The sequence below is a fragment of the Clarias gariepinus genome, chromosome 10 (genome assembly GCF_024256425.1).
Source record: "Clarias gariepinus isolate MV-2021 ecotype Netherlands chromosome 10, CGAR_prim_01v2, whole genome shotgun sequence".
NCBI classification, from domain to species: domain Eukaryota; kingdom Metazoa; phylum Chordata; class Actinopteri; order Siluriformes; family Clariidae; genus Clarias; species Clarias gariepinus.
The window spans coordinates 15,465,430-15,482,358 of NC_071109.1; the positions used below are offsets into that span (position 1 = coordinate 15,465,430).

Consider the following 16,929-nt stretch of genomic DNA (forward strand, 5'->3'; position numbering starts at 1 on the left):
CATTCATTCATCTCATTATTATCTAAACACATTTTTCTTACACATACACAATTTATTATTATTATATATATTATATATATTATTAGTATTTCTTTCATTTTTGTGAAGCTGCTTTGAGACAATGACCATTGTTAAAAGCGCTTCAAATAAAATTGAATTGAATTGAATTATGGATAATCTGTGGTTTATTCCGTGGTTTTTTGTAGTGCGAGTGATTTTAAAAATAGCATTGCTGTATAAAGTTAGACGTGCGCTTTTTCTCGCTTCCGCCTGAGGTGATGACCACTCAGTAGTGATGGGTCGTTCATGAACGATTCATTCTTTTTGAACGAGTCTTTAACGTGACTCAGATGAACGAGTATCTCTCGCGTTCTATTGGGCGCGCATGCGCAAATCATCACGAAACCCCCGCATGTGTTATACAAGAAACAGAAATTAGTCGTTACCTTTGAGTCTTTTCGGTCCTGAGTCGTTTGTTCTTTTTTCACGTGACTCCCATAGACGCTTTGCAACAGATTTAAAAGAACGAACGACTCAGACTGGCAGATATGAGGTGAGCTACTCATTCTGTTTATTATAATATGTCCTTAGCTGTATTATAATATTTCCATAACATGAACTATAGCCAAAATTTGTGTATGTAGATGTGTTGGAAGTCTTTTTATTGTCAATGCAACATTTTATTTATTTCTTATCAAAAGAACGAAATGAACTAAATGACTAAAAAAAGACTCGTTCCATTTGATAAACGAGATTCAAAGAACCGAGTCACTAAAATGATTCAAACTTCCCAACACTACCACAGCCCCCTCCCTCACTCCCAATCTCCTACCCCTGACTGAGACCGCTCACTAGTCAGTCCCTCTCTTGGTCACAAATTAGAAACAGGGGCACACGGTGATATGAAAAAAAAAGCGATTTGCAAACGAGCGATATAAAACCGATCAAGCAAATGTTATCATTCTGAACTTTCCCCTCCTTTAAATTTCCCTCGCGCTCAGTGATAGAAATATGTCCAAGGCAACGAGAAGGGCATTGTGGTCTCTGCTTTAGAAAATAACATGACAGACAGTCCGACGGAAAGGCGTGGTTCTGTTTTATCCATTTTTTCTCTCCCATAGATTTCACACAAAAATACTAAACAAAGAGCGACCTGTATCGGTTTAATGAAAACAGGTCTTTTATTTACCACTTTGGGCCGATTTTTACAGCACGCTTGGCAACCCTAAAATAAACTTTAAAAAATTACGTTAATACGTCGCGATATGTATATCGGAGCTTTAAGAAAAGCAACGATTCGTTTTGAGTATACTAATATGGCGCCCGGGAGTATGCAGGACTGTTTATGTACGCGCATATTTGATATTGATTGGTTGTAAATCCTTTTTTTCTACGTACTTCCGCTTTTACTTGGGAAATGGCCTATTGAAAACTCCCACTTCCTTTCTGTGGGACGAATTTGTGAATCATGGGGCGAATCAGAAACGTCAGCAGGCGGAACAGTCGTGGCCCTTGTTTGACTAATATGGTAAGCTTTGGGTGAGATTTTATGAGTCGATCGTATTTTAAAAAAAAATGTTTAATTTTTAATACGTGTTTTGTGTAAACATTTGATTACTGGCTAAACGTTCCTAGTCGTATTTTAAGGCGAATGCCAAGAATAACAGTTTCTTGTATTAAATTTAACCATCGGATAACGACACTTGGAATTCTTCCACAGCAAAATTTGTTTACGATAAGAAGAAAAACCCAAACGAATCACTGATTAAATAACTAACTGACACACTTACTTATTGGGTAACTAACCAGTTAACTAACACCCGCCTGTTGAACCAGATTTCTAACTCTATTTGCTTTTAGAATATTTGTTGTAAAGCTGCTTTGTGTATTACATGGTCCACATAAATACATTTTCGAAATACGTTGTTTAATAAGGGTTATAGCAGATAAGATTGAATGACGTATATATTTTCACCAAGTGCTTTTTTAAGGAACACTTTTAAATCACCTTATTTATGTAATTATCTAATCAGCCAATCATGTATTGCCTTGCGTTGCAAAAAATGCAGATACAAAGTGCTGTTCTTCTGGAATTTTTACACCAAATAGTCTAAAGAGTTTACACAAAATGCATTGTGGGTGCATACAGGGAAAAATAAAGTAAGCAGCAATTCTGTAGGAAGAATTGAGCCAGGCTGAATTCAGCTGAGGGAACCACTCTGTATAATGTTGGGAAGCAGAAAAGTATCTTGGCACACACATGGACAACAGCAGGAGACCATAGTTCCACTTTTGTTAGCCAAGAACAGGAAACTGACACTGCATTGGGCACAGTCTCAACAAACCGGAACAGTTTAAGGTCTAGTTCAGGGTTTCATGCTTTTGTTACCTTACACTCTGTGTGCTTCAGTGGAACTCAAGAATCATCAGACTAGATCACGGATAGGCAAATTCGGTCCCAGAGAGCCACAATACTGCAGAGTTCAAATCCAGAGTGGTCTAGTCTGATGATTCTTGAGTTCCACTGAAGCACACAGTGTAGGGTCAGAATTAAGCACCAAAAGCATGAAACCTTAGACCCAATCTGAATAGGGTCAACATGCTGGTGAAGGTGTTGTGAAGAAGGGGGACCTACCCATTAGTATAGTGTTCCTAAATAAGTTTTTAGTAAGTGTATATAGTACAGTAGTGTGAGTGTACTGAAACCCATGTGTGTGTGCTGTATTTATACAATATGATCGTCATGAATTTTGGACTATAGATTAGTTGTCTGATTTTAATGACAGAGTTTTAGGAAAGAACTGTCATTACAAACTGACAACCAACCTGTAGAAATAAGTGTTTTAGGAAAACATTCAGATTTATCTACAATAATAAACTCTAAATTATTCCTTGACAGATTTCTGAGCACTGAAGCTGTAGTGCTGAACTGGTGAAAGCTGCATTTGAAGCCAAATCGTACAGCATCTATTATTAACATATTATTGGGTTTGTAAATAACACAAAAACTTTTCTCAAACCTCTTCTATGGAATGGATTTTAAAGAACGTGATTTGAAGTCGGCAGAACTGGGTACTTTATAAATAGTACGGGACACTTTAAGATTTGAAGGGGAGCTTTTCCTCAAAAATGGATCAGCAAGGAAGTGGAACAGAGGACCCCAATAAACAACCTAAAAAGAAATCGAATGAAGATGAGAGTAAGAACAAAAAGCTGGTATGTACACATTTCGGACTTTAATTTTATTGTGTTGTCTTAAAACTGTGTTAAAATGCTCTCACTCACTCATTTTCTATACCGCTTTATCCTGTATTTAGTGTCGCGGGGGGCCTGGGGCCGATCCCAGGAGACATGGGGCACAAGGCGGGGTACACCCTGAGCAGATTGCCAATCAATCGCAGGGCACACATATACACACACACACACTCATTTACACGCTATAGACAATTTGGTAACATCAATTAACCTTGCCTCCATGTCTTTGGAATGTGGGAGGAAACCGGAGTACCCGTAGGAACCCCACCAAGCAGAACATGCAAACTTCAGGCACGGAATCAGACCTGAACCCTGGAGGTTCAAGGCAACAGTGCCAACCACTACACCCCCGTAGCCCTGTTAAAATGCTACACTCATTTAACTGTAAATTGTGGGGCTAGGTAGTTGGTTATCTTTGTGGCAGCTTTAGTATTTTGCCCTGCTTATATAAACCATACATGTATTAATTATTATTATTATTATTTGCCAGAAGTAAAAAGTTTTCCCCATGCTTGGTGGGTTCCCTCCGGGTACTCGGGTTTCCTCCCACAGTCAAAAGATATGCAGGTTAGGCTAAATGGCGTTCCCAAATTGCCCGTAGCATCTGAATGAGCATGTGAGTGTGTATGTCTGTGTGCCCTGCGATGGATTGGCTCCCCTGTCCAGGGTGTACCCCGTCTAGTGCCCTAAGGATAGGCTTCAGGTCCCCACGACCCTGAATACAGGATAAAGCGGTTTAGAAGATGAGTAAGTGAGTAAATTATAAGCCGTTGTCTGCACAGCATGTATGTTGTTTTTACCCCTGATGAACCTAATTCTCAGTGTGGCACTTCATGCAGTGAGCATTGTCTTACATATGACCTCTCCTACCCCATACTTTGCAGTTTGTTTTGGATGACTAATAAATGGTTGGATGCTTGGATTCTGACCCTAAATATGTAGCTCAATGTTAAATGTAAGCTTGTATGTATCTATGTACAGGTTCATCTCAATAAATTAGAATATCATCAAGTTGATGTATTTTAGTAATTCAGTTTAAAAAGTGAAACCCATATATTGTAGGTTTATTACACACAGACAAGAGTTTATTTTCTTTAATTTTGCATATGGCTTATAGATGATGAAAACCCAAAATTCGGTATCTCAGAAAATTAGAATATTGTGAAATTCACAGTGTCACACTCTAATCAGTTAATTCATTCAAAACACAAAGGTTTCCTGAGTCTTTAACTCGCCTCATGGTCTGGTTCAGTAGGCTGGCTGTTAAGAGTTTTTTTTCCACCTCATTAATGGAAAGTTAAATGGCAAGAACATTGTGGTAGAAATGTGTGGGGTGTGTACTGTTTTTTATAACACACGTGTGCGCGCGTATAAAGCAAAAGCAAGTCTCATCAGAGGGCAAAGATCTTTATTTCTCTCCCTCTCTGTAGTTAGTCGTTATGTGTGTGCGCGTGTGTAATTTGTCACCGTGCTCCTTCACACACACACACACACACACACATTCTCGCCTTTACAGCCAACCTCCCACCCCCTCGTCCTCTCGGCTTCCCACACACGTACAGGCGCAGAAACACTGCTCTGTCAGACACAGAAATACTGCTCTGTCGCGTTTTTTTTTAAAGGCAAAGTGTGCAGGTTCATTTTATTTATTAATTTTTTGTACTTTACATTAGTGATCTAGTTAGTATGCGCTCACGTGAGTGTCATTAGCGATGTTCTTTGCTAAATCTTCCGATAAAACAGTTTTTCCATTAATGTGTGTGTTTATGTGTGGCACACGCATGCATAAATGGAAACACTTATCTGTCGGGATTTATTTGTACTTTTTTTTTTTTTTAAAGGTAAATGAAGGTTAATTTGCTTTATTTTTTATTTTATATTTTGTATTAATTATTTTTAAGTATTATATTTTGGGGGGCTGTGGAACAAATTATTTGAGTTTTTTTTTTTTATGGGAAAATATAATTTGGTTTACAAGTGTTTTGAAATACAAGCCCACTTCTGGAATGAATTATGCTCGTAATCCAAGGTTCCACTGTACTGAATTTGGGACCATAATAATTAAAAGAAATAAACACTTGAATTATAAATAAGTCTGTGTATAATGAATATACAATGGGTTTTACTTTTTTTAAATTGAATTACTGAAAAAAATAAACTTTTCAATGTTATTTTAATTTATTGAGATGCGCCTGTATGTATTTACATACAGTAAAAGTCAGAAGTTTGGACACACCTTCACACCATGGTCTTTCCTAATTTTCATTTCTTCTTCTACATTGTAAAACCATGCTGAAGCCATCCAAAATATGCAGTAATCTCATTTGAACATGTATCTGCTTCTTATGCTCTGTAAAACATTGATAAGCGCTCTAATCTGAGATGCTGTTAATTGGTGGTTTCTGTGAATGGTAATGCTAAATGAACATTTCTTCTGCAGCAGCGATAAGGCTTGAAAAAAAAAGATTTAACAAATCAGAAAGTAAATAAACAGAAGAGGAATCCAAATCCAATCAGTATTTGGTATGACCATCTTTTGCCTGCAAAACAGCATCAATACTTCTAGGTACACTTACAAACAAGTTTTTGAAGGAACTCGGCAGGTAGGTTGTTCCAAACATCTTGTAGAACTAACCACAGATCTTTGGTGAAGGTAGGCTACCTCAAATCGTTCTGTGTCTTTTGTAATCCCAGACAGGGAGACTCAAGGATGTAGAGATCAGGGCTCTGATCTATGTTGAAGATGGTTCTTGATGACATTGGCTTTCTGTTTATGATCATTGTCCTGCTGCAGAATAAATTTAAAGCCTATCAGATGTAAGGGTGTCACGATTTCGATTTTAAATCAAAATAGATCGAAATTCATGCTCAATCTCAATTATCGAATCAAAAAATGGAATCGTCGATGCTGCCACGCCCCTGCCACGTCAGCTTAGCTTGCCAAGGGAAAAAAAAAAACAGGCTTGTTGAAGTGCTGCGAGTCAAGCTAACAGCTACAACAGCCAAAAGATAGCATGGCATAAAAGATAGTTGGCAACTGCAGACACAGGAGACCCGTCGACAGAACTTGAACTCCCTCCTCATTCACTGAAGTCGCCGGTGTGGAAGTATTTTGCATTTCCAGTGAGTTATGTTGACAACGTTCGTGTTGTCGATAAAAAAAACACAGTTTGCAGCTCTGCTATGTACGTATACCAAATTATTCCACCAGCAGCACGAGTAACATGGCAAGGCATCTCCGCAGGCACCACAAAAACATAGATTTGTCTGTTAAACCGACAAGTGTAACACAAACTACTCTACCGTCTTCGTTTGGAATAAAACTTCCAAGTAACTCAACACGTGCAAAGGCAATTACAAGTGCGGTAGGAGTATTTATAGCCGCGGACATGCGACCTTATTTAGTGGTAGAAAACTCCGTTTTTAGGCATTTAATTAGCGTGCTAGAACTGTGCTACGAAATAGTAGGACGCATAGTAGGACGCATCTACGGTGATACCCTCCATGTACAATAATGTGAAGGAGAAAGTTATTGAAGGTCTTAGCAGTGCACATTTAGTAGCCTTGACTACAGATTGCTGGACCTCCAGAGCAACACAGAGCTTCATGACTGTCACAGCGCATTACATTAATGATGACTGGGAAATTCTAAATCCAGTACTTCAAACTCGCCCCATATATGAAGCTCACACAAGTGAACATTTAGCAGAAGTGGGTCAGATATTATTATATTGCATAAAAGTCTTAAATGGCATAACTTGTGCTTGTGGTTGCTGAGCCATTTTTAGCTTTGTAGGCAAGCATCAGCGTTTTGAATTTGATGCGAGCAGCTACAGGGAGCGGAGGGGTAAAGCATAAGTTTATTAGACTGACCAGCCTCGAAAACTGTCGATTAAGAGCACCTTAAATAAATGCTTCTCAGAGTTAAAGTGGCAGAAATTTTTAAACATCCACTTTTCAGAGGAGACATGATAAAATTGTGTCCAAAAAAACATTAATTTGGAAGGTCAAAAATCAGACGAGACTTGCTAGGGCCAAGAAACGAAACAAACTACATTAATTAGTGGAAAACTGTCCTTTGATTTGATGAGTCCAAATTTTAGATTAATGACAAATCTAAATCTAAAATTTGGACTCATCAAATCAAAGGACATGTCTTTGTCACACAAAGTGAGGGTAAACAGAATATTTGCAAATGTGTGGTCCCCACAATGAAGCATGGAGGAGAAGGTGAGTTGGTGCGGGAGTGTGAAGGGTTGAGGGCACAATTAACCAGCATGGCTACCACAGCATTTTGCGTTAACATGCGATCGCATTAAATCAATATTGACTCTTGGTTGAGAAGCAACCCTTCACATGAATGGTCTCAGGATGCTTTACCGTTAGCATGACGCCGGATTGATGCGGTCACCTTTTTCTGGATGCCCCAATCAATCAGAAAGTGGTTTCATCAGAGAAAATGACTTTACCCTGGTCCTCAGCAGTCCAATTTCTATAACTTTTGCAGAATATAAGTCTGTCTCTGTTTTTCCTGGAGTGCAGTGGCTCCTTTTCTGTCCTTCTTGAAATGTAGAGAAGACTTCCTGAGACCATTTACCAATTTCTTGCAGAAAAGCTTGTATTTTAACTGAAGTAGCTTGTTGTTTCTTCCTCTTAGTTCAATTTTCCTGGCAGTTCTTTTCTGAGATGTTATAGCTGACTGGATTAGTGCCAACAATTTTCCACTTCTGTATCAGATTTTGAACTTTGTTTTTTGTCTGTATGTATGTATGTATATGTGGATATCTTTTTATAATTTTCCTGATTTATAAAGTTCATCTACTACTTCCTTAAGATCATTTGACAGTTCTTTTGTCTTTCCCATGGCTCAGTATTCAGCCAAATAAAATGAAATCAAGACAACTAAATATATTTTTAAAAAACTGTAACAAATTCTGCCCTGAACCCAATTAAAGAATTTGTGGACTGAACTGACAAAGTATATCCAAGCAACTCTATAGTTATATAAACCTTGCCTTCAGTTAGAACAAGTTTCACTGGGGTTCTCGGTTCATATTGTCTCACTTCCTCAGTAGTGAGCTTAGGGGGATGTTTCCTGTTTCTCAGGGTCAGGCTGAAGCTCGCTGCTCATATTTTAGTCCTTGTGCTATAGCTGTTATGAAAATTTTATGCGCAAGGAAGGAAGTCAGCAGTAATTGACCCAGATGTTGGCTCTTTATTTTTACATTACTGGTTATTTCCTCACAGGTTCTGTTTTTTTTAATAGTCTTATTTTTTAGAATGCCTTTTGACACAAAAACCTACAGTGAATATAAAGCCGCCTATAATGTTATTAAAAAAAAAACAATGTTTAGATAAAAAATACGTGTTTGTATGACTGGAACTTCTTGATAATAAGTTGATAGAGTTTTTGTTGATAAAAAGTTGATAAAGTGGTATTATATGAGAATGAACCTACAGTATGTAAAATTTAGTGAATGATCGACAGATCAAGGGAAGAAGAAGAAGCAGTTGTCACATATAAATACACATACAAACACACAAGTGCATCAGAGAGTAGTGAGGCTTGCAGAGAAGCTTGAGGTCCTTGCTCAATTGCTCAGGAATGGCATTTTAGCATTGCTGGGGTTAGAACACCAAAATTAAAATTGGTTTAGGAGTGTTTTGGAATATGAGCGTACTTCCGGAATGAATTATGCTCGTAATCCGAGGTTCCACTGTGTATGTGTGTGTGTGTGTATGTGTGTGTATATATATATATATATATATATATATATATATATATATATATTATATATATATATAAAAACTGCATATATGGAATGAAACCTGAGAGTGTTACATATGCACACTGAATGACACATAGATAGTATGCGCTATCTCTTGCATCATCTGCTGAGAGAAATGAGAATCGCAAACTTGAAAAGGCAGGAAACGGCATGACAGCAGCTGTCAGCAATTTCACATAAATAAGAGCAAAATAGCTTTATACTGGCTTTTACTGGTGCGATGTTAAAAATGTAAGCATGCTGGGTGATTAAGCTCACAGATCTAGGAAAAGTCATGAAAGGAGGGTGCTGGAATTTAATCGCATGTGAAGTATTTTTTTTTCCCCATTGTGGTCAAATGACCGGTACTTGGCGCTTTTAGTTTGGAAGTTTTCCGACAGAACAGTGTTTTCATTAGTGTGTGTTTGTGCGCGCGTGTGTGTGTTTGTGCGCGCGTGTGTGAAAGTCGACTGATACAGTAGCCCCCTCCCACCTCCTGTCCTCTCGTCTTACTCCAGATTACACAAATATTTACACACCCACACATACACACACTAACGGGAACACTGCTCTGTCAGTACTAATCTATAAAATCATAGTAATGATCTAGGTCTATAACTTACTGAATGCTTCCTTCAGACATAAGAAAATTGAAACAAAAAAGGTGATCTCAGTGGTTTGTGACAGGCACTCTGGCCATTCTATTTTGACTCCTCTCAGGTACAATATATATTTTTTTATATTATTTTAATATTTGACAAACAGTATGTTCTCATAGGTCTAACTACATGATATTTTTTTATATAATTTTGTTTAAACTCTAGTGAATGTTGTATATAGAAAAGCACAGATTAGCATATACTGAATTGGTCAAACCAGTCCATGTGTCTCTAAAAAACATTCAAATATTAATTCATAATATCCATATCTCTAAAGTGATTTAGATTTTACTTTGATTTATGGTGTTTGAATGCATACTAAAGTTCATGCCCTGTATTTGTATTGTCCTACTGCTACGTTAGCCAGCTGGTGTAGGTGTTTTTAGTAAATGATGGTAGATGTGTGCAGTTTTCAGTATATCATATATTTTTTAATAAAGACGGCACTATTGCAAGGTACATACAAGGTTTGTGCCATTTTCTATGTGACAATCTTGACATAAAAAAGAACCAAAAAAATATGAATAACTTCTGTTTGTTTAATATATCTTTTTCCCACAGCGTGACAGGATTACAAGCTTTCGAAAGCAAGCTGTAAAGAAAGAGAAGCCTGTTATCCAGCACCCAACAGACCCCATCTCCACACTTTCTGAACTACCTATTCCGCAGCCACTTTTTGATGAGCGTTCATTGAATCTTTCTGAAAAAGAGATTGTTGACCTGTTTGAGAAGATGATGGTGAGTTACAGTTTTAATTTTTATTACATTTTTTAGAATGTAATGAAGGGCAGTATTATGTTATTATTGTGCAGTCTGTGTTATACCTCAATACAGTATGAAGTGCGATCATTTAAGTAAAGTAAAAAGTGGTGTTTCACCTCTCTTGCTTATGTACCTTTTCCTATGTGAGCTCATTTTACTGACTATTATTGTTTCAGTAAGTACTCTCTACCCTTTTTTTTTCTCTCAGTCATACATTCATGGAAGTGTTACATACATTTTACATACAGTAACAGCAAACTCTCAGCTATAGGATAAGCTTGGCATTATTTGGGAAACACTGGCCTAAAGTTTGCCAAAAATGGAATTTTGGCAAAATTTATAGTGCAGCTGGTGGCCAAACGCTACTGCCAGAAAGGCAGATCTATATTTCACAGTAAACACCTCCTTAAGCCTTATAATAAAACTATAAAAGCTACATAGACTTTGTAAGACTCCATTTTTACATAAGTTCACTCACAATGATGGAAAAACGTTTTTTAAAATAATGAAAGCAAACCTATTGTATAATAAATACAAATAAATAAATAAATAAATAAATAAAAATAATAAAATAATAATGAATAAATTCTCTATTGTTTTTGGTGAACTTGAGTGCATCAAAAAATTAAGCGAACATCTGTGTATACTCACCTCACACGTGTGTGTCATGAGGTGTCAATAGGTCTTGCATATTTATGAAAAGTCGTGGATTATTGTCATGGAAACAGAGGCTCTGCTGAAAAAAAGTTAGGAACATCAGTCACTTTACCCCAATAAAAGGTCTTTCTGAGTGTTATAATATATAGTGGAACCTCGGAATTACGAGTAACACGGTTTACGAGTGTTCCGCAAGACGAGCAAAGTTTTTTTTTTTTAATAAAATTTAACTTGAAAAATGAGCATTGTCTTGGATTATGAGCGCATTCGTTTCTTGTTTTGATGCCGAGCGTCACGTGATCTCAACTGAGCCAATGGTTTTACTCTCTTTTGCGTTGCGGAATCGTCTTCCCTGCTGGGTCTTAGTGCTCATCTCTTACTGGTATAATTAACATCCATGTACGCGTGTACTGTTTACTATAACACTGTGACCCCGTGTGTGTATAAAACATTTTCTTTTGTGTTCGGAAGCGCTTGTGTACGGCGCGTGTACTGTTTCTTATAATACACCTGTGTGCGCGCGAGTAAGGCAAAAGAAATTCTCTATACAGAGGTTAAAAATCTATTTTCTTTCTCATCGCTGTGTGTGTGTGTGTGTGTGTGTGTGTGAGTAAAACCCCATTCACAAAAACACGCTTGCACAGAAATGAAGGCAAGAGACACACATTCTGCTCTCCGAAGAAACTCTTTCGCAAATCTTTTTAGAGGTAAGGTGCTGGGTCATTTGTTTTTTTTTTGTTTTACTTTACAGCAGTGATTGTTAGTTTGCGCTCACACGAGTGTCATTAGCAATGTTTATTGCTAATTTCAGATAAAACAGTGTAGCGGGAGAGAGACGTTGATTTATGACCGCTGTTTATGGAAGTGTAGTCCAGTGTGGGAGATGCATTATGGGTAATGCAGTCCGGTGTGTGTGTGTGAAGACGAATGCGAGATGTAAGTTAGGATATAGAGCCTGAGTTTTTTTTTTTTTGTTGGATTTAAGTGCAGGGTCCACCCGAAAGTTTCACTATAACCTGGCATTGCAAAAAATGAAAGAACAGTCATCGACCAGTTTGTCCATCTCATCATTACATGAGCATAACAAGCTGTTACGCTGTCGCGAGCAACATAAAAAAAGCGGAGAAGCTTTAATAATTTAGAGAACAACAGTCTTTCCGTTAATGTGTGTGTGAGTGTGTTTAAACGATGGGAGAAAGTTTTATTGTGTAAGATGAGAAGGGAGAGACAGGAGGGCCCCCCACACACACACACACGCACACACATACACAGCGACTGCGTGGACTAAGGGAAACGCTTATCTCCCGAAATTAATTTTTTTACATTTTTGAAAGGTAAAGTGCAGGTTAATTTGTTTTATTTTTACTTAATATTTTGTATTAATTATTTTTATGTATTTATTCTTTTGGGCTGTAGAACGAATAATTTAAGTTTCCATTATTTCTTATGGGGAAATTAAATTTGGTTTACAAGTGTTTTGGAATACGAGCCCACTTCCGGAATGAATTATACTAAATGTAAATACTGAATACTAAACCAGGAACGAGGATCACTAAACCGAGATGCGTGTTTCTTAGCCCCGCCCCCGTTTTTTATTTTTATACAATATAAAATTTCAATAATTTATTAATTTACCAAAGAAAATTATTGTGTATAGAGTGATTTAAAAACAATGCAATTTATGTTATGATAAGGAAAATCTCAATTTCTTCTATTCCAGAGACTAAAAATGGTAACAATGTCAATTTTAGAATCTAGAATTCTAGTTTCTAATTTAATTCTAATTTAATCTAGAAGATTAAATTTAGAAGATTAAAGAAGATTAAATTTACACAAATTTAAAAAGAGGCCCGAATTACTGCATGTCTTCAGAAGCGTCTCAGATCCAAGAGGGTCTTAAAGTGGGGAGGGGTGCATTTCAGTTTCTCTGAATGTATAGGTGAGAACAGCTGATTCACACCTGGGGAGAAGTGTATTATTTTAATTTGAATGTTGTCTGACATTGTAAAGCACACAGTAACACTAAATATATATAATAACAACAACCCAGAATAAATAGGAATAAGAGGCTTTGATTATACTGCACAAATATTATTTAGTACAACAAAATTCCTCTACGTTTTGAAAAACTTTATGCGTGTGGTTGAGCGCTGTTTAGACTACGTAGAAAATTAAAGAGGAGGAAGTAAACAAAAATTGCACACGTTTAGAAAAGCATTTTTATTTAGACTATAAAAAACAATAGTCTAAAATAATTTATTTTTAGGCGTGTCAGCTGCCAGTTTTTAGTTAGAAGTTTTCAATACAAGTCTTATAATGCCCACATGACATTAAACATTCTCCTTCTTAATATTTTAACAATTTATTTAAACTATTTAAAAACTATTGCACTGGTTTTAAACTATTTAAAACCAGTGCAAATAAACAATTTTTTTTTACTATTTTACTATTATTACTGTTTCATTTACTTATAACATTAAAACAAGAACAATAAAACCTTTTAAAATATTGTTGATTTCTCATGTCCATCAATCTGATATACAGTATGCTGGAGAAACTTCTAGGTGGGAAGACACTGCTTTGTGTAGTTCAAAGACAAGAAAACCTTTTAATACAAACATCAACAGCCTCCACCAAAGAGTCTGGAACTCATAAGCATATTATACCAAAGAATTCTTATATATAAGAAATAAATGCAGTAGGCTGTTATGATCATCATGATTTTCCTTAATAAATAACTAAAACATAAAAAAAAAAAAAAAAAAATGACATCCCAGGAGCACCCGTTGCGCTGTACCATTGCCGCCAAACCTTATAAAATACAAGTGAACATTAAATGAATTTACAATTACAGTACTAAAATTACAGTACAAATTTAACATAAAAAAATTAAATATGACTTTTTTTATTTGCATCAAATTTAAGCAAAGTGAATGTATACCTTTAAATTTATATCTAGCCTTTCAGAAAACTGACTCTGGGTGTGCATAAGAAAAAGTTTGCCAGATTAATGTGCAAAAACTATATAATAAAACTTTATAAGCCTACATAGCCTTTATAAAAGTCTACTTTAACTTGAAAGCGTCAGAAAATGAACAGAAACTCTTTGTATACTTGCCTCACAGACGTGAAAAATATATACTTATAGAAAGCGAAATATCTGCTTTTATATAAACTAATGGAAAAAAATAGACCATGTAATTCATATGAAAAGGGAATTTTTGGCTCATCCACTGCTACGGAGATGTCGAGATGACATGATTACCTTCATCACTACAGCCAAAGAAATCACTAATTTATTTAACTTTTAAAATGGTCAGTGTGAGTCTGCTTGCTGTTTTTCCTGACGCATTCATAATCATTAGTCTACTTCTTCCGGTGCACTCTTTATGCTTGCGGTTGAGTGCTGATTAGACTACGTGGAAAATTAAAGAGGAGAAACATGGTGCCGAATTACAATCCTGAGCCCAAACCTCATTTAAATTAAATAAAATATTCTAAGTAAAAAAACAATAGCCCAGGTTTAGAAAACATTTATAAGTTCTTTCCGTCTGTGTCCGGTGTTATGCGGAGAGCACCGGGAGATTTCCTGAAGCACAAATCTCAGAAATATTTTTTTCTAAATAGACGTTATCATTAAAAACCTATTGATGGATTGGCGTTTTGATCTGTATACACACGCATTCTTGACTTGTGACACAATAGCAGTAATATTTTAAACATTTTGCAGGTTGCTATTTGGAGAAACGAGAGAATAATGAATAAACCAGTTGCTGGGTCAAAATAACCCAACCAGGTGTTTATTTGTAAGTGACCCACTACATCTCATATGACCCAACATGAGCAACCCAACATTGTGTTTAAATTACCTGAAATAACCCAAAACTTGAATGAAAATAAACAGATACAGAGAAATGCTATATAACCGTTTATACTTTGTACAAATAAAATTGTCAGCTAGTGAACTTGATCTAAACATTTCTTAACAACAATAATGATTTTTTTTACTCATTATTGTACAGTAAATATCAATAGCTCTGGTTCAGATTTTTCATGTTTGTTGTGTAAAGTACTCATGTGGAAATTACCATCACTATTGTATTTCTTTGATACATTTTTTTTTTTATGACTAAATTGTATTTTAAAACTGTGGCAAGTAAAAATGTCACTTTGCGCCACCTGGCGGTCATTTCACGAATGACTCTGAAAAGCAACTGATTTATTTTGGCTGCTGTTGTTTTGCAGCGGCGGTGAACGCGGCGGTAATAGCCATTCCGAATGGGTACCTACTGTATAGTATAAGATAATTTATATAGCGCTTTATTTAAAAAAATCTGCCTATAGTGATGATAAAATAGTTTTTTGGTGATATATGGGTTAATGTGTTCTTGAGAACAAGATACTATAAATGAAAGGACTTAATGGCTGTGTTTTCTGTTACTTATTTATAAATGAGGACTTAATGGGTGTGTTTACTGTGAAATCTAGACATATCTTTCTGGGAATAAAAGTGCGAGGGGCTCACAGTAATTGCCTGACAGCCCTATGCCATTCAGCGCCCGTTCAGCTGGGTGAGGCTGTTTTAAGTGGCTTCTACTCTACAGGAATAAATAGTGAAATGTATCTACTGAACAAGAATGTAGTCCACTTGATGTGACTCAAATTACAGATTACCTCTCCTGGATGACTAAGAATCTTGACATGAAAAATACAACATTTACAAGACATAACACAGAAGACAAACCAAAAGTTTAAATGTGTCTCTTTTTCAAAGGTGTGACTTTGCAAAGTGTTAATGTGCGTTGCTATACATTGTAACGCACTATGGAAAAGACAATACACTTAATTACCCCTGTCTTAAATATGACATTACAATAGCCCATTTTTTAGCTATTTTTTAAAATATGTAAGGTCTGGCTGTTAAAGCCGTTTACTGAAGCAGCCACTGCTCCCCCTGGTAGAAATATACAGCATTGCAACCTGGCTTTCTAGCACAGCCCATATGGGAATTAACGGGGTGGGGCTAAATTCATGTGCCATTTTAGTCAGAGACCAGTCCCTGATCGGCCAAGGTCCTTTTACAGATTGGCTGACCGTTTGAAAGTGCTACATCTGTATACACAGTTCGCCAGTGTGGTTATTTTATAAATGTATCAGATTATTTAATGCTTAATTATTGCTATTTTCCTGCATTTACATTACAAATTTAATAAGCGTATTAAAAAAGGCAAAACATTTAATTAAATTTTATTTGTATAGTGCTTTCAACAATTGTCGCAAAGCAGCTTTACACAATCAAAAGTAATTGTGAAAGTTTGTATGAAATGTGTATGAACCAAAATGATCAGATTGTCCCTGATGAGCAAGCAGAAGGCGACGGTGGCAAGAAAAATCTCCCTGAGATGGCAATAGGAGGAAACCTCGAGATGAACCAGACTCAACAGGGGACACATCCTCATTTGGATGTTATTGGATAGCATGTATTGATCTGCAGCCGTACTGTGTGTTAGGCAGCTAGAAGTTCAGTATAACAGTTAATGTCTTTAAGTTAATGTGGAATCCAGTTTATTGGCGTCTTGGGTAGATTGTAGGAAAATTTACAGGTAGCCAGTGCAGTGTGGATAAGATATGGGTGATGTTCTCCTATCTTCTGGTTCTAGTGAGGACTCTTGCTGCTGCATTCTAAACTAACTAAAGCTTGTTTATGCACCTACTTAAATAACTAGAGATTAAGGCATTATAATGGTCCAACCTACCATAAACAATTTTTTTGCTCCGTTCAGTGACAGTATATTTCAATTTAATTAAATTTTATTTGTATAGCGCTT

At 36.4% G+C, this 16,929-nt stretch overlaps 1 protein-coding gene across 4 annotated transcripts in view; it reads left to right on the forward strand.

Moving 5' to 3' along the window:
* Window positions 1-217: 217 nt before the first annotated feature.
* diaph2 (diaphanous-related formin 2) overlaps window positions 218-16,929 on the forward strand; it is a 284,936-nt gene continuing 268,224 nt past the window's right edge. Inside the window, exons 1-3 of one of the 4 annotated variants that reach the window (XM_053505653.1) lie at window positions 218-553; window positions 2,900-3,216; window positions 10,244-10,420. In XM_053505653.1, the coding sequence (XP_053361628.1) occupies window positions 3,130-3,216; window positions 10,244-10,420 (264 nt within the window). In that variant the 5' untranslated portion in view covers window positions 218-553; window positions 2,900-3,129. Of the gene's footprint in view, window positions 554-1,470; window positions 1,529-2,899; window positions 3,217-10,243; window positions 10,421-16,929 lie in introns of those variants that run through there. The other 3 variants (XM_053505652.1, XM_053505650.1, XM_053505651.1) reach the window with 3 other exon arrangements.